We start from the raw sequence: 22,564 nt of genomic DNA, 5'->3' as shown, positions 1-22,564 counted from the left end.
GAACAGATTGATATTGAAGTAATGAAGAAAGGTAAGAGAAGGATAAACAATAACCTTCTCCCTGCCCACGTTCAGGAATGACCATCCCTCGACCATTGTAGTCGGAGCATGCTCTTGAACAAATCTCGTTTCCTTGTTGAGTGGTGGGCGCTCATGGTCCTTGGGTACTCTTCCACTCTTTCTTCCACTCGTTCTTCCACTCGTTCTTCCACTCGTTCTTCCACTCGTTCTTCCGCCCGTTCTTCCGCCCGTTCTTCCGCCCGTTCTTCCACTCTTTCTTCCACTCTTTCTTCCTCAAGCAATGGCAGTTTCATCAAGAGACTAGCCGAATCTAAGGTGTCAGGATGGTTTTCTCCTAGAATTCTTTTTCGGCCGACAAGTGCGCGCTGGAACATATTTCTGGCCTCTTCCGTGTTGCCCTGCGTGCGATAGAGTAAGCCCAGATTGTAAGTGATGGTGAGAGAATGAAGGTTATCTGATTGTAGTGCCTTCTCATAGCCTCGCAGCGCCCGCTCAAACATCTCCTTCGCCTCCGCTGGCTTGCTTTGAAGATGGTAGAGAATCGCGAGATTATTGACTGTTGTGAGTGTCGACATATGCTCTGGCCCCAGCGCCTTCTCCCTGCCTCGCAGCGCCCGCTCAAACATCTCCTCCGCCTCAGTCAACTTGCCTTGATTATGGTAGAGACTACCGAGATTATTGACTGTTGTGAGTGTCGACATATGCTCTAGCCCCAGCGCCTTCTCCCTGCCTCGCAACGCTCGCTTATACATCTCCTCCGCCTCCTTCAGCTTACCTTGATCTTCATAGAGTACAGCGAGATTATTGACTGTTGTGAGTGTTGATATATGCTCTGGCCCTAGAACCTTCTCCTTGCCTCGCAACGCTCGCTTATACATCTCCTCCGCCTCCTCCAGTTTGCCTTGATCGAAGTAGAGGTTACCGAGATTGTTGACTGTGTTAAGTGTCCATATATGCTCTGGCCCTAGGGCCTTCTTCTTGCCTCGCAACGCTCGCTCATACATCTCCTCCGCCTCCTCCAGCTTGCCTTGATGTCCATAGAGTATAGCGAGATTGTTGACTGTGTTAAGTGTCCATATATTCTCTGGCCCTAGGGCCTTCTCCTGGCCTCGCAGCGCCCGCTCGTACATATCCTCCGCCTCCTCCAGCTTGCCTTGGCCCAAGTAGAGGTCGCCCAGCTGGCGGGTTGCATCGAGGATGTCCTGTAGATTGTTATCATAGCCTGCTACGTCCTTGCCCGCGCGATCCTCCATATTCAAGATATCTACCCAATCATCAATGATCCAGTGGAGGCAGCACTCAGCATGCCCTAGTAAACGTCGTTGGGTCACCCAAGAATCTCGTTCCGAGTCTGACGGAACGGCTGAGCCAACTGTAACCACGGCGAGTCGTACGTAATTGACCTGTTGCTCCTTCGTCTGTATATGCCGAGACCACTGGTGCAACACCGGATGGACTACATAACCAGCCAGATTTTCCATCTGTTCTATGAGGCAGTACTTCAGCAGAAGCCGGATCGCGCTGTTGAACGCCACCTCGTCCTCATAGATCTCTTGAAGTGGTGAGGCGAGAGAAGTAACTTGTGACCTGCTGTTTATTCCTTCAAAAAGTCCGTACCATAATTCTCGGTTGTCCAAAAAAGCCCAAAAGAAGAGGAGATTGGCAGCTGCTTCATTCGTCCTGCGGACAGCATCAAAGGAAATCATCCATGTTGTCCAAATGCTGTGATTGTATCGGGGAAGTGATGCACCATCTTTTTCTTGTGATTGCATGAGATCTTTCCAGCGGCTGTTGTAGAGATTAATATACTGTGGAAAGGTAATTCCGGTCTGGTGTATATATGATGCAGCTTGGGTCAAGGCCAGTGGAAGGCCACTCAGCAGCCGTAATAGTTGAGCACCTTGATCCTCATCTACATACTCCAGTCAGAATAGAGGATAAGGAAGTATCCTGAGACATACCAAATTTTCTCGGACACCATTGGCAGAAAATAGCCTTGGCAAGATCATCGTCCACATTCTTCAGCTTTCTTCCCGTCGTTCCATATTGCTCTAGTTCACTGAGCCGAGTCGTCACTAGAATGGAGCCGTGGTCGGCCTGGGGAAAATAACGTGTCACGTCGTAGGCGCCGGGCTGGATATCTTGGGCACGATATTCACGGTCAACATTGTCGATCACAAGCAGCCAGCAGTCGTTGTCCGGGAGACTGAGCCAGCTGAGAAAGTGTTCAACGACAGCCTCCAGATCTACACCCTCGCCAGCTACAGCTGTTCTCATGGCTTCGGGAATTTGTCCCACGGGAATGCGTGTGGCTGCAGAGGCGATGCTTTGCTTCAGCTTGTCACTCGAGCTCCCATCCAGCCAGAACACAGCACTGTATTTGGTGTGATTGAGTCTCGCAAATTGCGCCGCTAGTTGTGTTTTGCCCATCCCGCCCATCCCACTCAGCACAAATAATTTTTGACACTGACGAGATCCTCGTTGTGGATGAAGACCCTTGCCCAGATCAGCCAAGTCAGTGGGACGGTCTGCAAACTTGTCGATAACGGGGACGCCTCGAAGGCTGAACGGGATATTGTACTTTTGAGATGCTGTACACCTGGTATATCAGCCATGAACTGATGACAAAGATGATGATCATTAACATTTTTATTAGGCTAGGCCTGACACTGGAGTCCAGACATATGAAACCAATAGTTCCCTGAAATTTCAAGACAGAGACTTTATAAGATACAAGGAGACAGGTAAGAATAGAACACTCACGTTTTGAAGACCCACGAATCTCTTTTTCCAGACGATCAAATGCATGGTCTCCCTCGCCGTAGTTGAGATACATGAATACACCAAAGATCCCAAGTAGGCAGTACGCTCGGTCTTCAATTTTTTTCGTCTCACGTCCTGCCACCCATCGCATCTTCTCCTGATCACTGAAATCCGACATAGGTGTACCATGGAGCGCCGAAAGCGGAATATTCGTAATTTCGTGAATCACCTGGTCAAGGAGATTCCGATCACCAAGGCACTGTTCTTCGCGCGAGAAGAACTCGACCGATCTCGGAGCAAGGAGTTCTTGTAGTGTCCAGCCCCGTCTAAACCATCGGCTCTTGCGAAAGGCTGATTCCCACGGCCGCTTGGTAGGGCTGTCATTGTCCTGGTCGTGAATTGACACATCAGATAGGTAGACGTAGCATTTAGCAGCATCACGGTACCAGCGGAACATTGACGTGATGGCCTCTGAGAGCTCTGTATGGTTGGCCTTATCGATACTACATGTGTCCACCCAGAAATATTGGAGGCCATGCTTCCTCGCCTGTTCCCTACAGAACTGGATTTTTTTGTAACCCTTTTTGCTCTTGCCTGACCCTGTCTGGATGTCCGCAAATGTAACTTCATCTTCATCGGCTCCCCAAGTATGGGAGAGAATCGCATAGGCAGGGATATTGTCAGTCAAATCTCTGGTTAAACGCAGATCACCACCACCGCCACATTCAAGGAGGTGCATTGCACGCCGGTGAAGCGTGGGAAACGGACAGGAGCACGATATCGCGCCTCAGAGAATGAGGTTCGGTTGCTCGCGAGGCGTCGCTGGGGTTTCCAAGTGAGCCTATGTAAGGATGCTGCACGAATTCGTCATACCCGGAGGAAGTTGCTGCGGAACACCGAAAGCTAGGCAACGTGAGAATAGACCTTGTCGGTATGAGAGAAACCATATTGAGCGATCAGGCTGAGAAGTGGTGTAGGGTGCGATGTTGACGAGCACGCAACGACTCAGGCTGCGCAATGAGCATCACGTGCGCGGGTCATCTGTTGCAGCAGTGCTCGACCGTGATAGGTGTAGGGGGAGGGTCTAAACCACCACGCATTGTAAGGCGGAGAGAACATTAAACGAAGAAGCACTATTTTCAAAGCAGGGTGTCGCTGGCAATAAGCTTAATAAATATTAGTCGGCTACCCGCGAAAGAGGGTCAACCTGTTTGTGGTCCTCCTGACGCCCCACTTGGTTGAATGACCGACCCTTTTTGATTGTGGCTGGGGAAACGGGTTTCCCAATTCCTTGTACATGCTAATTTCGTCTGACTGGCGCGAAGAAGATGGCTAATAGTACGTGTGCGATCAAGAAGAGCCATTAGCATCCTGACGGTCGATGCTACTTACCCACAGATTGTCGAGTCTTCGTGATTTCGATCTTTTAGAGAATCTTGAATTGTTCGCGCTGAGCCTCACTAGCCCAATGCTGCGGACAATTGAACCAACCAACTCTGTACCAGTGCTCATTGTCGGACTCATCATGCCGCAAAACAATTGACGCGGTTCGCTTTTGAGTGTGGGAACGCTCAATGAGGACACAGCGCAGGCGCGCTCCATAGCGAACATGGTCAGAAGATCTTTTTCCAAGGCTGACATCGGCTTGAAAGCGACGTTTCTCTCCGCCTCTCTCCAAATCATACAAGTGAGGCCATGAATCTTTCTCTTTCGTGAGAGATAGGATGAGATCAACAACAGGTGCCTCAAGCACGATATATCCGCTCTTTACCTGTCCGAACGGGTCACTGGTCGAGGGCGTACATCTAATCTTCACGACTCTCGCAACAATGTCCGAATCTGTCATATACCTCATGTATCCTCTTGTCACGGCCACCACTGCGGGCCACGCCCAAGTCGGCGCTCGGTATTCTGCTGGACGCTCGATCAGGCCATCAGGGGCTTCAGGCAAGGCACGGAGCGGGCGCCACAAGAGTGCAGCGGGCATTTGACCCTCCCATAGACCTGCAGAATACTTGCCAAATCCTGGTGAGTTGACAAGCTGAGCAAAGCCAGAGAGGGCTGGTAGGCGGTCGGTTTCCATAGTCAGGGTACGGGCGCTGTACGCTCGAACGACGTCGTACCATGCCTTGAGCAGTGACTCTTGATGCTTGCTCCGAAGCGCGGCGGCCTGCCGACGTTTGAAGTTTCCATTCATCTCAGCTAGCGAGTCTGGCCGGATGGCACGGCACTCGCAGTCGAGCTCCTCGTTGCACTCCCAGACGATTTCGTGCTCGGAGAAATGGACGACTCTACGAGCCAGCAGACGCTCCTGGAAGCACCAAGCTCTTGCGAAAAGAGGCGATGACTGGAAACTACGTGGCTCGCCAGTGATGAAGTCGTCGTGGTTGAGGACTGGCCTCACATATGCGGTTAACGAAGGACCTCGTCGACTCGAATGCGTGATTGCCTCAGGCTTGTATCGACGGTGGAAAATACCGACATCCCCGGTGGCGGCGCGCAGTGCAGATATCACAAGGTGAGCCTGTCCATATATCTTGGCCATCTGGCTGGCTTGTTCGGCGAAGTCGTTGTCATCGTCCTGTATGATGCACAGCGAGTCTATCCAGACATATCGTAAGCCTAGACGTCGTACGGCGGAGACGGCGTCCTGGAATGTCTTGGTCAGCTCGCCGAACGACACCCCGCGCAGCCTTGCTTTCAGCGTCTTGGTCGTTGTCTTTGGGATTGGTTTGATGCGCTGTTCCCTTCGTCCCCAGGAATGGCTCAGTGCTGCATACTTTGACGACTTTGAGATATACCTGGTGTTCACAAGACGTATCTCCTTGTCACAGTCATCTGGAGTGACGTCGACGAGCCGTGTCGGTAGGAACAGCCCTTCTGAGGAGGTGGCGTCGCACAGCTTGTGATGCTTTACACATTCCTTGATCCAAGATTGGATGGTGTCGAAGCAAGTGTCCGAGTCAGATGACACTGGCACATGTAGCCTGGGGAGCATATGCGGGAAGAGAGGTTCGCTACCTAGATGATATCAGTGTCTCAGACAAAAGAAACCTGAGCTTCAAGGTGGCGATTCCCAAAGCGGCGTTTTGATATGAGATTGTCAGATTAGTGGTCCGAAGGAAAACAATCTCCTACCCTTGGTGAAGTAAATCTGGATCTCGAACTTCCTCCATCGTTCAGGAGGCTCCCAAGACTCACGTTTGGCTTTGTTCGGCCACCTGAGCCATATCTCACGCAGGTCCCCGCCCGCGTACTCTCCAGGGATACTGACTCGAACCTCATGGGATGGGATGCCTGACCAACGACTCGAGAATTTGCGAATTCCATCAACGATGATCGAGCACCTTGGGCAGCCTTTGTGGGATGCTTTTTTAAAGTCCCGTAAGCTGGCATAGGGCCACTCATTGAGCCGAACAACATCGGTGCAGCACTGACATGATTGGCGCAGTCTCTGCACCAGATTCATCACTTTATATGCGTTATCTGCGGGATTTGAAGGATTTGACGATCATAGAGTGATTAAATAGACACGACCACCGTAGATGTTGCCGATGGGAAGATTCACAAATGTTGGAATGCTCAGGCCGAAGCTGATGTTAGCTACCCTCCAGACAGATACCTGTATCCGGACAGACTCCGTACTCCCTTTTGTGGGTAGGGCTAGGTGTGACCGTAATTTACGGTAACCTTAGCAAAAATACCGGGTCTTGGCTCGTCTCTCTGTCTCATGAATTTCTGTAGCTTCGACCTTTACTTCGTGCATTGAAAGCCCAATCTTCAACGTCCGGCGTGTCTTACGCACGTGTGCACTCTTTTAATCTATGCGATGCTTTCAGGCAGCCGTGTGGTGCGGCGGAGGCTATTGAACCGGCGGAGGCTATGCTGCAGATGCTACAGCGACTCACCCCTGCGACCACCACAGGAATGGCTAGAAGGCAAGGCGGTGCGAGGCCAGTGGGACAGCGAAGACAACAGTTCTGAACAGTCTGAACGCCCTCTGCTGCAGAGAAGGAGAGTTTTCTCGGGAATCCAGCCGACTGGCGTACCGCACTTAGGAAACTATCTCGGCGCTCTTCGTCAATGGAAATTGCTGCACGACAGTTCGGCGAATACAAAGCTGCTGGGCGACACGAAGCATGACCAGTTCTTTTCTGTGGTTGACTTGCACGCCTTGACCTCGTCTGATGTTCCAGGTCATGTGCGCAGAAAGCTGAGGAGGGAATCATATGCTTCCTTGATGGCAATCGGACTACAAAATACACAGCAGACCACTCTGTTCTTTCAATCCGACGTAAGTCAAAGTCTCGCGACGGCGACTTACTCATTTAACCAAACTCGCAGGTAAAAGCACATACTGAACTAATGTGGATCTTGAGCACTATTGCTTCAACGGGCTATCTCTCTAGAATGACCCAATGGAAGGTGAGGAGTGTGCTGACTGCCTTAACTGAAATTCAACATTACTCACAGGAATGTACAGAGCAAATTGAATTTATCCGATGATGCGGACCTGCACAGCGACGAAGCTACAGCAAAACTGAAGCTTGGACTATTCTCCTATCCGGTGCTCCAGGCTGCCGATATTTTGCTATATCAGTGAGCGAATCATTCTTCTGCGTATCAGAGCACACTGACAACTGTGCAGAGCAACGTTAGTACCTGTTGGGGCCGACCAGATACAACATATCGAGTTCGCTCGGTCTCTGGCTAGAAGCTTCAATTCTCACGTCAGATCTAGGCCTGAAAGCAGCGGCAATGTGTTCAGGGTGCCCTGGCCGGCGTTGTGTAAGTCATGCACGATCCGATCCTCGTATCTACGTATTTCTCACAAGTGTATCATAGCCGCCGCCCAACGGATCATGTCGCTGAAAAGACCGACGCAGAAGATGTCTAAATCCGACCCGGACCCGAAATCACGCATTCTCGTCACGGACACACGGGAGGAGATCCATGCAAAGATCAAGGGCGCCATAACCGACTCGGAACCAGGCATAAGCTACGACCCTGAGAAAAGACCTGGCGTCTCCAACCTGATCGACATATTGCGGAATGTGACCTCGCTAAGTCTGGCTCCAGAAGCCATTGCAAAGGACCTCGAAAACATGACTATGCGAGGTTTCAAGGAAATGGTGGCGGACAACATTTGCGAGTCCTTAGAAGGAGTGCGGGATCGATTCGAAGAGCTCATGAACCCGTCGAATCAGACCCTCAATATGGAGGCCGAAGAGGGGGCTAAAAAGGCCCGGAGGGTGGCTATAAGGACTATGAGGTCGGTCAAGAACTCTCTCGGCCTTGAATCGTTTTGTGCCTCGTCCAACATGTGGGATCGGGAAATGATCAGGGGCTCGGATCCAGACCACGCTACCTCCGGAGATTTCAACACTACGATACGATACGTCAGGACCAACGACGGAACAGCGGATGCCATTCAGGAAGCATTGGTGGGCGTCAATAAGCAATCCTTCCCGGTGGACAAGCCGAACACCAACAAGTCAGAATGATTGACGACATGATACCAAATGGAATGCGATTGAGACCATTTGTACGTCGACTCTATTTAATATTCTGGCACACCACGAGGTTGGATGACTCTGAGTTTCAGACGAGGCTGCAGACTCCCTGCCTAACATTTTCCAGTACCTTACATTACCTTACAGCTCGGCAATTTACGAAGCCCGAAATTTCCGACGCAAGTCGACGTCATGCGCCAAGCAGAGCGGAAACATTTTGTATTACTATTACATAGACCGGTAACACCGAAGGACTGACTCACTCTATCTGGCCTACAGATACCTACATATGTATGAGTAGTATATGGACGAGAGCTCGAGATAAATCTCTTTTCACAAACCCGCTACACACCTTCACGTCTCCTCCACTCTTCTGTGTCTATCTTGCTCCCTCCTCCATCCCTGCTCGCAGCTGCTGGGCATGCACCGTCTGCGGGTGCGCGAGCTGCGCGGTCCCGTTTCGCGACGGCTGTTTTCAACGACGCAGAGACGCAGCGATGTTGTCGAGCTCGCTTTCCACCGACACGACGCACCGGACACGAGCGTCAAGGGCCCGCCCATTGTCCTCATGCACGGTCTTTTCGGATCGCAGCGCAACAATCGCACGATGAGTAAGTAAGGAAAACCCATATCCTCTCCCAACAGCAACAACTAGCCTCCTCCCATGCGTCGCCCGGGCAGGGAGCACACACACACACACACACACAGGAGTACAGCCGTCACTGACACGACCGTCCGCGTCTTCCTCTTTTGGTCACGTCTACAGACTCCTAGCCAAAGACCTCTCTCGTCCAGTTTACTTAGTCGACCTCCGCAACCACGGAGACTCCCCTCACTCGTCGATCCACGACTACACGTCGATGGCGGTCGACGTGGAGCACTTCCTGTCGACGCACTCGATATCCCGGCCGACGCTGATCGGGCACTCGATGGGCGCCAAGGTGGCCATGACGCTCGCGCTGCGCCGGCCGTCGGCGTACTCGGCCCTGATCCCCGTCGACAACGCGCCCGTCGACGCAGCCCTCAAGTCCGACTTCCACACCTACGTGCAGGCGATGCGCGAGATCGAGGCGCACCGCCCTCCCGTCACGAAGCAGTCGGAAGCTGACAAGATCCTCGCCAAGCACGAGCCGGACGTCGCGATCCGGCAGTTCCTGCTGACGAACCTCGTCAAGAAGGCCGCGGGAGGTGGCGGGGCGGACCGTCACCACGACCACAGGCACGCTCAAAAGACGGAGCTCAGGTTCAGGATACCGCTGCACACCCTCGCCAAGGCGCTGCCGGCCATGGCGGACTTCCCGTTCAAGGACCCCGACGAGGCGCGGTACGAGGGCCCGACCTTGGTCGTGCGCGGCACCCAGAGCCACTACGTCGCCGACGACACCTTGCCGGTTATAGGCAGGTTCTTCCCCAAGTTCGAGCTCCTGGACTTTGACTGCGGTCATTGGGTCATGAGCGAGAAGTTTGAAGGGTTCAGAGCCGGCGTGGTCGAGTGGATCACCCGCGTCGTCGATGAGAGCTGAGCTGGGCATCGAGTTACAGTGCGGGACGCGGCTTGCCATCTACTGAGAAGAAGTATGCATGCGCGAACTTCACACCGTGATCTTTGTTCCTCAGCTTCAGCTCGGGGGTGGCGTTGACATCTTCTAGTATGCAGGATGCAGTAATCTTACAAACATCTCAGTTCTCGAAACGAAATAGATAGGAGCGACGGTGGTGGTCTGTCCCATAGAAACGGCCTACTGTCACATCTCTGATCCGTGCAGGCACAAAATGTACGATTACTACTATGTTTGTCTTTCCCTGTACACACACAGAGAGAGAGAGGGAGAGGCAGGTGGAACTATTGACTTGCTCAATCAGAGAAAAATCATAGATAATACGGCTGGATCTAAAAGCTGGCCGTCTCCATCTCCCTCAATTCATCAACTAGGCACGTGTGCGTCAAATCACCAGGGGCATGTGGGCAGTAGAAACCATGTCTCGCTGCAGAATAATGCAGATGCAAATGGAAATGCAAATGAGATTTTTCGAAACTTGAAATTGTGGCTTGGTTTGTAGATGCTATGCTGTCCTATCTCTACGAGGAGTAGCATAAAACACATCCCTTATGCAGTCCTTACTGTTGCGACATCAAGGGCATCGCAAGGATAACCATTCGAAGTCCGTCGAAGACAAGACACAATATCACCCTCATCGTCTACCCATGACGCCTTGACTAGCATAATTCTTTTTTCGTCCCGTATCCTGCCGCAATAGCACACTGTGCACCCAGGAACCATGGACCCCTTGTCATCTTTTTTCTTTGCGTTTGTCTTCCAGTAGCCTTGGAACCTCAAGAAGAAAACCATAATCATCATCCTAATCATGCTCCCCGTAGTGTTCGACTTACACGCTCTCCAAAGGTGCTGGCTCCTTGAACTCTCGCTCGACCTTCTGGCCGGAGTCATCCTGCGTGCTCTCGCCGTGCAGGCCCAATAGGGCACCGAGATCGAACTTTGGTGCCTTCAGCAGCTTGACCTTTCGGATGTGGACGTTCTGGAGAGGGTAGATTCCTTGCGTGCTCTTCTCAATCTCACGGCCAATGACCTCGGGGATGAGCTTGCCGGTGAGCTGGGCGAGGGTGACGCTGGTGGCTTCACGCTGGATGATCTCGGTCATCTTCTTGCGGATGGCTCGGATTTGTGACGAGGCAGCGTATGTGGTCTTCTTGATCTGGTTTGGTCGGCGCTTGGTGAAGGCAATGGCGAACAGGCGGAGGAGGTAGTCGTCAGTGGTCTTGACGGTGACGTTGGCCTCAATCAGGGTTTGCCACTTGCGGACGAGGGATCGGAGCTTGTCAGAGGTGAAGTCGAGACCGTGGAAGTTGGTCAAGCAGTTCTTGCCCTGGACCTCGTCGACTCGGAGCTTGACCTTGCGGAAAGCGTGGTCTTCGTCGTTCTGGAGATCGGCCAAGCTGACCTCGAAGATTCGGCCCTTGAGGGCGTCGTTGGCGGACTTCAGACCGGTGGTTCGGTTTACGAGGGTCTTGCCGACACTGTGAAAAAAACGTGGTGTTAGCGTCGTTGATCCCTCCTCCCTGTGCAATCCTGGACTTCGACGTACTCTCTCTGGTTGAAGGTGGATGGCGCCTTGATCGAGTACCAATCTTTTCGTGTGAAGGGATCCTGGGCTCTCTTCTTGAGGCCCTTCTTTCCCTTGGAAAGTCTCTTGTTCCTGCGGGAGAAATTGATGTTAGCCTGCGATCTTCAACATGCGACCGTCGAAGCTGTCTTCGAGACGGCCCAATGCACACTCGGAAGCCCTGGCGGGATGACTTACTTGCCGACAGCCATGATTGCGACCTTGATCTATCTTCCAAGTGCAAAGATAGATGTGTCTCTGGCGCGAGTTGCTGTGTGGTGAGAATGTCGTTGGACTTTCTTGGACGGTTAAGTTTTGGGTGGTTGTGTGGCCGCAGCGACTTCCACTTTTCGGTGGTGGACTTGGCGTCTTGGCGCAGATTACATAATACACCCACCATGAATTTTGATGCAAAAGCGCATTGTTTCCATCTGCGAAAGTTGTTTGTGAAAGTGATACCACAGCCAACGTTTCCACAGTCACCATGTCTGAAGTCTCAAACGTCTCCGGCGACCTCATCTGGGAGATTGTCCGTAAGTTTACTCTAGACGTCTCTGTTGCAGCCGGCAATGTCTGATTGATATCGGTGCAGGAGGCAACAATGCCTACCTAGTCAAGCGCAAGACCGCCGGTGGTGTTCAGTTCTCTCGAGACCCGTTCAACCTCACCAACAAGCACTCGCGAACGCACGAGGGCTTCGTCAATGACAAGGCTGTCTCCGTCCAGGCCAACGACAAGGGCGGTGTTACCCTTTTGACCAAGAAGCCTGGAAAGTCAAACACCCCCAAGACTGCCTACAACACACATGCATACGGCAAGACTACGTCGAACAGAAAGTGAGGAATATCCAGATACGCTGCGCCATAGCTCCTGCGGCCGTGGCCATGCCGACGACTGCAACGAGACAATTGCTAACTTGGACCCAATAGGATCTTCAAGAACATCGCAGACGCTGTCGGCAAGAGGTCGTACCGTGGTGACCTGAACCAGGCTGCTATTTCCCGCGCCAGCAACATCAAATACTCTCAGGCACCAAAGAAGGATACCCCAGCGGCGAAGCCCCGTGGCTTGAAGGCAAGGAAGCAGGAGGCATAAATCGCCCCTCAGCGCTGGGAAGTTCGACCTCGTCATGAGCATTGTTGATCGGAGTCTACACCGAGGTCACGATCCGATGGAAGAAGAAGAAGACCTCTTCTGAGAGCCATTCGAAACCCGTCTCCCGGAGATCTTGGGTGCTTCCGGCCACGATGCTCGGATTCACCCTCGTCAATATCCACCCAGTCCGTGTATGGAGTCAACTCAAATAATTCCTCTTCGGCCAGGACCGGATGAAGCTCCAGTCCAGCTCCATAGCTAGAATGCATCCGAGGCATCTCACGAAGATAGTTGGCCCAGTGGCAAGGTGATAAAATACTCAAAAAATGCGAACCTAGCCCGAAAGGAGCTCAGCCTCATCCGAAGCATTCTCGTCCGTGTAGCCTCGTCGTCGTGCGTCGCGTAGACTTCACCCTCCAACGGGGTCGCCCATTGGCGCACACGGTAAGAAGCCGGCCCAGGCGGACAGACGCGGGGTGTATTGCAGGCGCCCGGACTTGCAACCCTGCGCACTCGCTTGGCGGGGGAATCGTGCTGTCTGCTCGTCACGAACCAGTTACTGTGTGTGCACTGATGAGTCGCTGTTCACCAACAAGTTAGACCGCTTTTGCTTTTTGTTGACCTCTTTTACCTCATTGCTTCCTTCAAACACTCCTCAAAAGCACAATCTTCTCCTTCACTATTTCTTCCTCCAAGTCTCTTCTTCAGGTACCTCCCGACAATCAAGTGTCGTTGTTTGAACCCGCCCTCGTCTAATCCTCGTTGCAGTTCACTACCCCTCACACACGCTTCCATCATGGTCAAGGCCGTCGTTCTCGGTGCCGCTGGTGGCATTGGCCAGGTGAGAGCCCAACCAGCTCCGAACGACATTACGCGCGAACAAACACTGACACAACAACCTCTGTAGCCGTTGTCTCTGCTCTGCAAGATCTCTCCTCTCATCGACGAGCTTGCTCTCTTTGATGTCGTCAACACACCTGGCGTCGCTGCCGATCTGTCTCACATCTCCTCCGTCGCTGTACGCTTCTCCTCTCCTCACCCTGGCTTCCGTTTGGCCGTTCCAGCAATCCGAACACAGTAGCTAACTGTTTTTTTGCCTTACAGAACATCGGTGGCTTCGTTGCTGCCAAGGGTGACTTCAAGGGCGAGAAGCCAGAGACGGAAGAGGCAAAGAAACAAGCCTTGACAGGCGCAGATATTGTCATTATTCCAGCTGGTGTTCCCCGTACGTCTACATCTGTCTATATCCAGTCATGTACATGCACACCAGGGAGCCGTGACTGATAAAGGTGTAGGGAAACCTGGAATGACCCGTGATGACCTGTTCAAGACCAACGCTGGCATTGTCAAGGATCTGATCGTTGCTTGCGCAAAGTACTGCCCCAAGGCGTCCATCTGTGTCATCTCCAACCCTGTCAACTCCACCGTCCCAATCGCTGCTGAGGTTCTCAAGGAGGCTGGTGTCTTTGACCCCAAGAAGCTCTTTGGTGTCACCACTCTCGATGTCGTTCGTGCTCAGACCTTTGTTGGAGACATCACTGGCGAGAAGGATCCCCGCAAGCTCACAATTCCTGTCGTAGGAGGACACTCCGGCAACACCATCGTTCCCGTGTTCAGCCAGGCCAAGCCACCGGTGGACATTCCCGCTGACAAACTCGACGCACTGGTCAACCGTGTCCAATTTGGAGGTGATGAGGTTGTCAAGGCCAAGGACGGTGCTGGATCTGCAACCTTGTCTATGGCATATGCTGGATTCAGATTCGCCGAATCCCTCTTGAAGGCAGCTAAGGGTGAGAAGGGCATCGTGGAGCCAACCTTTGTCTACCTGCCTGGCGTCGAAGGTGGTGACGCTATCGCCAAGGCAACTGGCTGCGACTTCTTCTCTGTCCCCGTCGAACTCGGCGTAAGTCTAGTAAAGGAATGTCTCTCTTAATCCAACTAACAGTCCGACAGCCCAATGGAGCTGAAAAGGCCATCGACATTCTCAGCAGTGCCAACGACTATGAGAAGAAGCTCCTCGATGAGGCCATCAAGGGTCTAAAGACCAATATCGAGGCCGGTGTCAGCTTCGTCAAGAACGCACCAAAGTATGTGTATACCCCTGTCCCCTTTCCCTGTCCGACTCGCCTGACAATTCTCGTAGGTAGGACGTGAGCGACTTCTATCCCAGAACGAGCCTGCCTGCCTATACCATTGACGATATTTGCGACGATGGGAAGAATCAACATACAGAGACCACACACTGACCAGACTGCGGTGCAGATTGTGAATACCGACAGTCACGAGGAATGATTGCCCTTCGAGTTGAAGTGGCACCACACCCTTTCAAGACTTGGGAGACAAATTTCCGCAGAGACCGCGTAGACAAAATGAAATTCCGCGTTCATGCAGTAACCCAAATACTCTGATCATGGGAGACACTTGGTCGTGATTTCATAACTTCGATTCGCTCATTCCCGACCTTTGGGGCCTCTGTGATATGCAAGTTCGTACTCAAGACGTGGACCGAAGCGTCCGAACTCGCGTGTAAACGTGCCTCGATCCCCGACCCAGTCTCTGGTTGTTTTAGGAAGACTAAAATTTCGAGGCTGATTGAGGTTCCACCTTGCGGTCGTGACTGGATGATGGTGATATCAATCAAGGCTTTGCCTGGGCAGTCTTAATCTGAAATGTGGCACTTGGTAACTCGGCCGTCTCAGCTTGTACAGTAGCCTTGATACCAAGACTAGACAAGACACCTCGAATAATCCCACAGGGGAAATACAAGTGTGGTTGAGCTCGGGCAACAGCGTCTGCATGAGTTGTCATGCTCATGCGAGCAAACGGTCGAAATTTGTTATCCGTCAAAACGAAGACGCCCTGTTGATGTTTGTAAAAATAATTCACCGGTTAGCTCTCCTCTTTAGCCTCTTGATTTAATGTATCTTTAAGCTTGCACGCACGCACGCACTGCACGCGTCCCAGGCGGGGAGAAATGGTCAGGTAGGGCCAGCAGGAACTTGGACTTACCCTGTGGTTCGTCTTGAGATTATCAATCTGCTTCTTGAACACGACGGTCCATAGATCCTTGCACAGGAACTTGATGACGTCCAGCTGGTCCGTGAACCGAGGTCTGTCGCACGAGAAGCGCTCGCTCAGCCCTTCGCCGACCCGGAACCCGAGACGTTCGAGGCGCACGTAGACGCTGTCGCGGAATATCGTGGTGCTGGGAAGGCCGTCGGCGGCCAGTACTATCCCTGTGCCCGACGGTACTGGTGCTGGTGATCCTGCTCCTGCCCCCACGGCCGAGTTCGCCCCGGTCGCGGTTGACGACGAGTGTGTTGTAGTGGAGGGATTGCTGGTGGCACCACTCGTGCCGCGTTTGGAAGTGGGAGACGCTGGAGAACCGAGGCTGTGCCCGTCAAGGCTCGCTTCGAAGGCACGAGCCATGCGCTCGGCTAGCGGGACGAGCTCGATCAGGAGCAGGTCGAAGCAGGAGATGTTGACCAGGGGGTTGTTGGGGTCCGAGAGAGCGTCGGCCGTAGGAGGTGCTGAGGCCATGGCTTATACCAATACCAGTGCTGCTTCTACTGCAGCTGGTGAACGACGACGGCGATGAAAGCGCAGGACTTCTAGGGCTGGAGAAATGGTAGCGTTTGCCCTGACTGGTTACGACGAGGGAGTGAGGCACGGTGGAAGCGAGCAAGGAGCAGCGGCGGCGGAAGAGGAGGACAACTCTGGCTTTTGCATAGCGTATAAACTGACAGACAGATCGTAGTGCGGGAGCTCGAAGCGATAGTAGGGTCGCTGGAGGACAAGGGTAGGCTCTATGAAGAGGTCGAATTCAGAGAACTTGCTTCCAGTTGAATGTAGTCTACCTAGTGTTATTCGGTTCAGACGTTCGCAGCGTCGCCGACTAATAAATATGCCGTCTTTGATCACGTGTGCATTGGACCACAAGACCGGATCTCCATCATGTTGGCAACAAGAACAGTCGAAATATTTCAGAAAGCACTCTTATCTCTGCTGAATGATCTGCTTATGGATTGTATTACACTGTATTATGCTATTTGGATAATTGCCCCATCAATACAAGGATGTTACATTTCAGATTGCCAGCAACATACTGCAATGAGCTGCATTTCGACGTCTCGGTGACATGTACGCATCCCTTCCCATGATTACTATACAAATGACCGTCGAAAAGATCGGTGCAACACATATTGTTGCTTCTATTTAGCCATGACATCCACATAACGTCCTTTGGCCTTTTTGGCTCCCTTTCCAGCACCTTTGCGGCCGGTGGCAGGCCCAATGAGATCATCGATGCTGCTAGCATTGCTGGTTGCTGTGCTTGGACGAGGAGGAGCGAGCCCGGGATTTGAAGTTGGGCCTGGCGGGGGTGTACCCGTGCCACTAGGAGGGCCGGACATACCAGGCAGAGGTGATGGCATCGCCGGTCCACTGGCAGGTGTCCCTGATCGGCTGCCAGGTCCAGACAAGGGACCAACACTCATAGACGGAAGACTTGGAGTCGAGGTGTGCCCGGTAGAGGGACCCATGGGAGGTCCTCCCGAAGCCATCGGAGGCGCTGGAGTTCCACCCATCCGGGGAGGAGGTGGTGTTGCTGTTTTCTTTGCAGCATCTGGGTTGTCCGGGTTCACCCATTTACCCAAGTCCTTGTCATAATACAGCTTCATCTTCGACTCGCCCAATTTAGCCTTGTAAACCTTGGGCTCCGCACCCCCAGTATTGCTACTGTCGAGTCCGTTCTCCGCCTTCTTACCTCCCAGCCATCCGCCGAACCAGGACGAGGACCTCTTTGCCTGCGCCTTTTCCTTCTCTCGAGCCGCATCGGCTTCCGCTGCCGCACGGAACGCGGCTTCAGCAGCCTCGTCATTAGCTCGTTTTCGTGCAGCGTCGTCTTCGCCACCAGCAGACAGCTGCGATGTCGAGGGCTGTGACCGAGTCGCCATTTTAGGGAAGTCATCATCATCGTCATCCATGAACGACTTCTTTTTAGGCTTTTCGTCCTCTGGCGAATCAGGCTCCGGGACGTAAGGCGTATATCCGGATTCGGTAGGAGGTTCATAGCTGTATGACTGAGAAGGAGGGACGAAGCCTCCTTCGCCGGCCTGATCATGTTGGGGAGGTGTCGCAGATTCGTGCTGACTAGGTGGCTCAAAGCCACCATATGCAACTTTTCCTTCATTCATTCGTGTCGAAGGAGCATCTTTTTGGTAGCCGAAGGACTGTTGAGTAATTTCTTCGGCCGGAGGCGTAGGTACATACGACGGTTGAGGTATATCTTCCGGAATCGAGTCGAATGTGTGGTTGGGTATGTATGAAGATCTGGGCGGGCTTTGCGGGAATGATGATGGAGGTGAGGCCGCTGCAAGTGCTTGATAAGGATTGAAGGGATGTGCTGCCCCAGTCTGTTGGAGCATGTTCATTGACTCATATGGGCGATTATGGGAATGAGAAGTTGATGGGGGGGACCTCTGGGAATCTAGTGATGGTCTTCCCCTAGTAAGATCCGACGAAGAGCGTGTGGAATGGAGTCCGTTTGGTGCATATCGTGAATTCGAGATCGTTGCAGGCAGGCTTTGACTGTACGCTCCGTACAAATCTGATTGTGAACCTGTCCGGCTTACCGAAGGCGTCCCAACAACATTGGCGAAGGGCCCTGCGTCAGTCGCGTCCTTTCCAGAACCCTTGGATTCTGCATCACTATCATCACCGGCGACAAAACTGCTGAACTTGTTCCAGACCGAGCCAGATACCTTTTCGAGACTTGGCTTGCCTAGCCATGAGGAAGAGCCTTGCATTGGTGTCTGTTTCAGCCGGTTTGATAGGTCATCCAGCTCGGACAGGAAGAGCGGATGATAGTATAGCGACATCTTCGTATTCGACTTGAGTGTCGCGGCAATGGCATCACAATATGCCTGTGCCTCCGCCTTTTGCCCTTTTTCAGCTAAAGTCTTTGCCCTCTGGAGCTTGTAGGCAGACAGATGGGGCATGAACGAGGCAGTAGCACCCGCAGCCAGCACACTTGTTGCGAATTCCACGATTTCTGTGAGCACTATCGCTTCGTTGTCGCGGCCAAAATCAAAGGGTTGTTTCTTATGGTTCGCGCCAACCAAGGTAATAGGCGTTTGATCATCGTCACTACCACCGAAGATAGGTGGTCTGGCTGGACTCCTCGAAAACAGATAACAAACGTGCGCAGCCTCAATACGGTCATAGTCTTCCAAGAGTTTCCCAAGAACCACTAAGGCTTGTTGATCGCCCTGACAACGGTTGTTCAAGACAAGGCCTAGTGTTTCTTGCCAACGATTTAGGCCCTCTAGAGCATTCTTGGTGGGACCTGTACTGTCAGTCTTGCTCACCATTGTCAGACCTGCCCTAGCTGAAGGAGGCACGAGCTCGTCGATACTCTCCTCTAGATTACCGCCGAATATTTCGTATAGAGCCGATAATGATTCGGAATTCTCGCCCACAGTCTTGACCTCCTGGCGGACAAACTCCCGCACAACTTGGCTCCAAACCGAGCGCTCCATTGTCGAGGAGATGATCAACGCGTGTGACCATAGACGATTGTCCATGGCATGGAAAACGGCTGCTTGTCGGTCACCACTTAACAGGCGCTTTCGTAACGTTTCAACAGCCATGGGATCCATCGACTCTATACGGGCACTGTTGCCGGCTGGACGGTATATTCCAGAAATTTGCGAATCTGATCGGTATTGGGTGGCATTTTGCTCGTCCAGGGCATGAACTTCTGGGGACAAGATTAGGTTCACAGACTTTAGGGCGGTACCATCGAGGATGCCATCGTGCTCAACCAAGGTTTTGACAACTTTCCAAAGTAACAGCTTTTCCTGGTGACGCCTGCCAGGATCAGACACAGACTGATATGTCGCAATATCTGGCCTGAACGTCTCCAGTGCACTGATGTAGTCGGACATCCAGGACAATACATCTTTCTTCTTCGCTTTCCCACGCAACGGTCCAGGAAAGTTATCCAATGCATCCAGAGGCATGATGGCATCTTTCAGATTGCGTGTCAAGACTTCACCAGGGGCAGGCTTGATCAGAGGTCTTGCTGATCCTGCAGTATATCTCGGGACGTGCTTTGGGAAAGTGCTGACAACATAGCCACCGAAACCGAACGTGAACACTGGCGCGCCTTTCCAACGTTCCAGAAGATCAAATTGAGCCTCATCAGTGGGTCGCACAAACTCAAGGTCGGTAGCTAGTCCTCGAACGTCCGCTTGCGGCCGAGATGGTGGGATGCTCTCTGATGTAGCCCTTTCAGCCAATGGCTGACCATAAGCAGATGCAGGGCGGTTTGGTACATCGCTGAGGTACGCGGGAAATGCAGCTTGCGGGCGTTGTTTGGACGGAGACTGCGTCTGTGATCGTCGGGGAGGCGGTAATCTCTCGGTGGTTGGGGGCTTAGCCAAAGAGGCATAGAAAGAGGTGTCAATGCTGGGCGATGTTGTTGATTGTGATGGAATAGCACCGGCTGCAGACACTTGTCTTAGTAGCCCACCTGCTCTTTGGCCCTGGCTGATCGAAACTTCGCTGGCGCTCTCGTCAATAGAAGCCTTGTGATATGCCAAGGGGCTGGATGTCCTAGGCTGGAAAGGTAAGATAGGAGGAGGGGCTGCAGCATGAACATTCGGCTGCGAGGCGTATCTGTGTGGCACTGGGGGGGCTCCTTGGGGCGCGACAGGCGGAACTGTTGGTTGAGACGCGTATCTGTTCAGCGTATTGGGAGGTGGCCCCGCGGGAGGTGGTGCTGGAGAATATCGAGGGGAAGGTCCTGGACGCGACGCCGATGCAATCGAGGAACTTGAGGGAGCAGGAGAATATCTGGTATTTGATACTGTCGGTTGAGTGGGTGGATGGAGAGCAACATTGGCATAAGGATCCATACGATCTGGGGCACGTAGTTGAAATTGAGCATAAGGATCCGATGGCTTGGGCGGCGACGGGGCCGCTTGTGGAGGCGAAAATGCAGCGCGAGGTGGACTTTGAGGAGGCTGTTGAGGCGGAGAAGCAGTGATGTTTTGTTGTGGCGTATACCGTCCATGACCACTGGATGGACGAGGCTTGGCCGCGATGGGCAACTCCTCGAAAAAACTCGAGGAGCCCGACTTTGGCCTCTCTGACTTCCCGGATGAGGGTACACCAGATACACTTCGATTTTGCATGTTCATAGCTGGCGCTAAAGGAGTCATGGATGGGTCGAACGGCGATTGCAAGGGCTTGTCGGACAGACTGCTGCTCCGTGGAGGGGGCGCAACTATGGTGGATGCTTGAACAGGCGCGGGTGCATGGGCTCTCTTTCTGGGCTTGCTGATGTCCATAGGCAAATCGTACGGAGACTTATAGCCATCCTTCGTCTGGTCGACAAAACTCTTCATCGGCTGTACTGAGGGTCTCTGTTGGGGTTGTGCTTGAAAAGAATTCAGTGGTGCTAGCTCAGGTCGAGAGATCCCGACGGGATCGTGTGTTGCTCCTGCTTTGGGAGATAGCTGGAACATATCGGCCGTGGATGGTTGATGAGGCGCGTACAGGTTCACTGACGTTTGTCTTTGCGGTTGAGGTCTTCCACCATAGGGATCCGAAGCAACCTGTGTGCCTGATATATTTGAGTTATCCTGAACCAGAGAGGAGGCATCTTGTTGCAGAGCGGCCTCGAAAGACGAGGGCGAGCCGGGCTCAGAATCAGGAAGAAGGTCATCGGCATCCTCGACAAGGAATTCATCATCGTTAAGTGCAGCAGCCCAAGCGGCAGCATCGACATCAGTATTCTCGGCAGGTTCAGCATCTCCGGCAGAAGGATGACCTCCGATACCTTTCTGATCAGCTACCAACTCGAAGAAAGAGGACTCCGGCGCTTCAGGCTCGTGTTGCACTGCGGGAGAATCAAGCGCATCGCTTGTCGGAAACTTCAGAGAGCTGAGGACCTGAGTCGTGGACTTGCGGTCGAGTGATGGAGGTTCGGGGGGAAGATCAACGTTACCATTGATCTGGGAGAAGAACGACGTCTCTTCATCATCAGGGCCGTTCGTAGCCATGTAGTCGAATGACGATGGATTTTCTTTCCCCTCGGAGATAGTTGCGGCTGGCTCCTCCAATGGTATTAAAGGAACCCCTTCTTCGAATCTTTCAGTTGCTTCATCGACTTCTGGTGACTGCTCTGATATAGTCCACGAATGCGCCTCTCGTGTTCCTCTGTGTTCATCCTTCATCCACTCGGGACTCCGTGGCTCTGTAGGAAGTCTTGCTTGTTCCAATATGTTGATATCTTCTATGTCAGAAACCGTGTCATGCGGCTTGAGCACAGGGTCAGGGGCGGCTTGATCGATGGCATCGTTGGGGGAATCTGGAATCGAGAACTCCGGAAATGTTGTCGACCGGTTAACGCCTTCCAAAATCCGACCTGTATCAGTTCGTGCTATGCCCCAGGCTGGATCTAGTCGTTCATCATCATCTTCCGAAGGGAGTTCATCGTCCGCAAAGTGCGATCCTGCGGGCTCTGGTGACCAAGTTGTAGATACTGCGCTGGGTGTCCCGGTCGTCTTGTTTTGAGGCGAGAGCTCATTATCCTTCTCTACTTGTGGCTTTTTGGGAAACTCATGCGCAGAGACGCCTCCTGATTCACCATCTGCCAGCGATGAAGATGGAGCTATTATGTGAGATTCCTCATTCACAAAGCCTGTGGGGAGATCCTCGACCGTGTTCGCGAGGCTGTCGACGCCGTTGGACACATCAGATGTCTCTAGAATTTCCGGTCGCAAGGCTGGTAGCCAGTGGCCAGATCGACTGATATCAGAGGAGATGGCGACGTGGTTCCCATAGTTGGCAGTCCCCATTGCGACTCTTGACAACCGAGAGAGACCGCGTGAGATCACCAGGGGAGGGTTCTCAGGGAGTGAGCCACGGAAAAGCAGAACGATCAAAGGATACTAGAGACAGCTGAAAGACATGTCGATAACCAGCGGATTCTTCACGAACGCATCCAGCTGCTCACGCCGTGAACCAAGAATTCAAGAGGC

At 52.8% G+C, this 22,564-nt stretch overlaps 9 protein-coding genes across 9 annotated transcripts; 4 read left to right on the top strand and 5 right to left on the bottom strand.

The window, feature by feature from the left end:
- Window positions 1–71: 71 nt before the first annotated feature.
- PV08_04451 (uncharacterized protein) lies at window positions 72–3,523 on the bottom strand (the record flags this gene model as incomplete). The annotated part of the gene is made up of 3 exons (XM_016378799.1): window positions 72–1,933; window positions 1,983–2,612; window positions 2,785–3,523. The coding sequence occupies 3 exons, from the start codon at window positions 3,521–3,523 to the stop codon at window positions 72–74; spliced, it is 3,231 nt and encodes a 1,076-aa protein (XP_016237476.1).
- Window positions 3,524–4,210: 687 nt separating this feature from the next.
- Window positions 4,211–5,782, bottom strand: PV08_04450 (uncharacterized protein; the record flags this gene model as incomplete). Its single annotated transcript, XM_016378798.1, has 1 exon — window positions 4,211–5,782. One exon carries the CDS (start codon window positions 5,780–5,782, stop codon window positions 4,211–4,213), a length of 1,572 nt encoding a protein of 523 aa, XP_016237475.1.
- Window positions 5,783–6,613: 831 nt separating this feature from the next.
- PV08_04449 (tryptophan-tRNA ligase) lies at window positions 6,614–8,288 on the top strand (the record flags this gene model as incomplete). Its single annotated transcript, XM_016378797.1, has 5 exons — window positions 6,614–7,078; window positions 7,129–7,209; window positions 7,268–7,383; window positions 7,433–7,572; window positions 7,630–8,288. 5 exons carry the CDS (start codon window positions 6,614–6,616, stop codon window positions 8,286–8,288), a joined length of 1,461 nt encoding a protein of 486 aa, XP_016237474.1.
- Window positions 8,289–8,718: 430 nt separating this feature from the next.
- PV08_04448 (uncharacterized protein) lies at window positions 8,719–9,820 on the top strand (the record flags this gene model as incomplete). Its single annotated transcript, XM_016378796.1, has 2 exons — window positions 8,719–8,908; window positions 9,006–9,820. 2 exons carry the CDS (start codon window positions 8,719–8,721, stop codon window positions 9,818–9,820), a joined length of 1,005 nt encoding a protein of 334 aa, XP_016237473.1.
- Window positions 9,821–10,685: 865 nt separating this feature from the next.
- On the bottom strand, window positions 10,686–11,632 carry PV08_04447 (40S ribosomal protein S1; the record flags this gene model as incomplete). Its single annotated transcript, XM_016378795.1, has 3 exons — window positions 10,686–11,334; window positions 11,403–11,513; window positions 11,619–11,632. The coding sequence occupies 3 exons, from the start codon at window positions 11,630–11,632 to the stop codon at window positions 10,686–10,688; spliced, it is 774 nt and encodes a 257-aa protein (XP_016237472.1).
- Window positions 11,633–11,904: 272 nt separating this feature from the next.
- Window positions 11,905–12,515, top strand: PV08_04446 (uncharacterized protein; the record flags this gene model as incomplete). The annotated part of the gene is made up of 3 exons (XM_016378794.1): window positions 11,905–11,953; window positions 12,013–12,256; window positions 12,350–12,515. The coding sequence occupies 3 exons, from the start codon at window positions 11,905–11,907 to the stop codon at window positions 12,513–12,515; spliced, it is 459 nt and encodes a 152-aa protein (XP_016237471.1).
- A 796-nt stretch (window positions 12,516–13,311) lies between these two features.
- Window positions 13,312–14,669, top strand: PV08_04445 (malate dehydrogenase, NAD-dependent; the record flags this gene model as incomplete). Its single annotated transcript, XM_016378793.1, has 5 exons — window positions 13,312–13,356; window positions 13,423–13,533; window positions 13,647–13,740; window positions 13,811–14,418; window positions 14,469–14,669. The coding sequence occupies 5 exons, from the start codon at window positions 13,312–13,314 to the stop codon at window positions 14,667–14,669; spliced, it is 1,059 nt and encodes a 352-aa protein (XP_016237470.1).
- Window positions 14,670–15,152: 483 nt separating this feature from the next.
- Window positions 15,153–16,055, bottom strand: PV08_04444 (uncharacterized protein; the record flags this gene model as incomplete). Its single annotated transcript, XM_016378792.1, has 2 exons — window positions 15,153–15,374; window positions 15,525–16,055. The coding sequence occupies 2 exons, from the start codon at window positions 16,053–16,055 to the stop codon at window positions 15,153–15,155; spliced, it is 753 nt and encodes a 250-aa protein (XP_016237469.1).
- A 671-nt stretch (window positions 16,056–16,726) lies between these two features.
- Window positions 16,727–22,381, bottom strand: PV08_04443 (uncharacterized protein; the record flags this gene model as incomplete). The annotated part of the gene is made up of 1 exon (XM_016378791.1): window positions 16,727–22,381. The coding sequence occupies one exon, from the start codon at window positions 22,379–22,381 to the stop codon at window positions 16,727–16,729; it is 5,655 nt and encodes a 1,884-aa protein (XP_016237468.1).
- Between the last annotated feature and the right edge of the window lie 183 nt (window positions 22,382–22,564).

This window comes from Exophiala spinifera, assembly GCF_000836115.1.
Source record: "Exophiala spinifera strain CBS 89968 unplaced genomic scaffold supercont1.3, whole genome shotgun sequence".
In the NCBI taxonomy this organism is placed as follows: Eukaryota; Fungi; Ascomycota; class Eurotiomycetes; order Chaetothyriales; family Herpotrichiellaceae; genus Exophiala; species Exophiala spinifera.
This window is presented reverse-complemented; position numbering and strand designations above follow the sequence as displayed.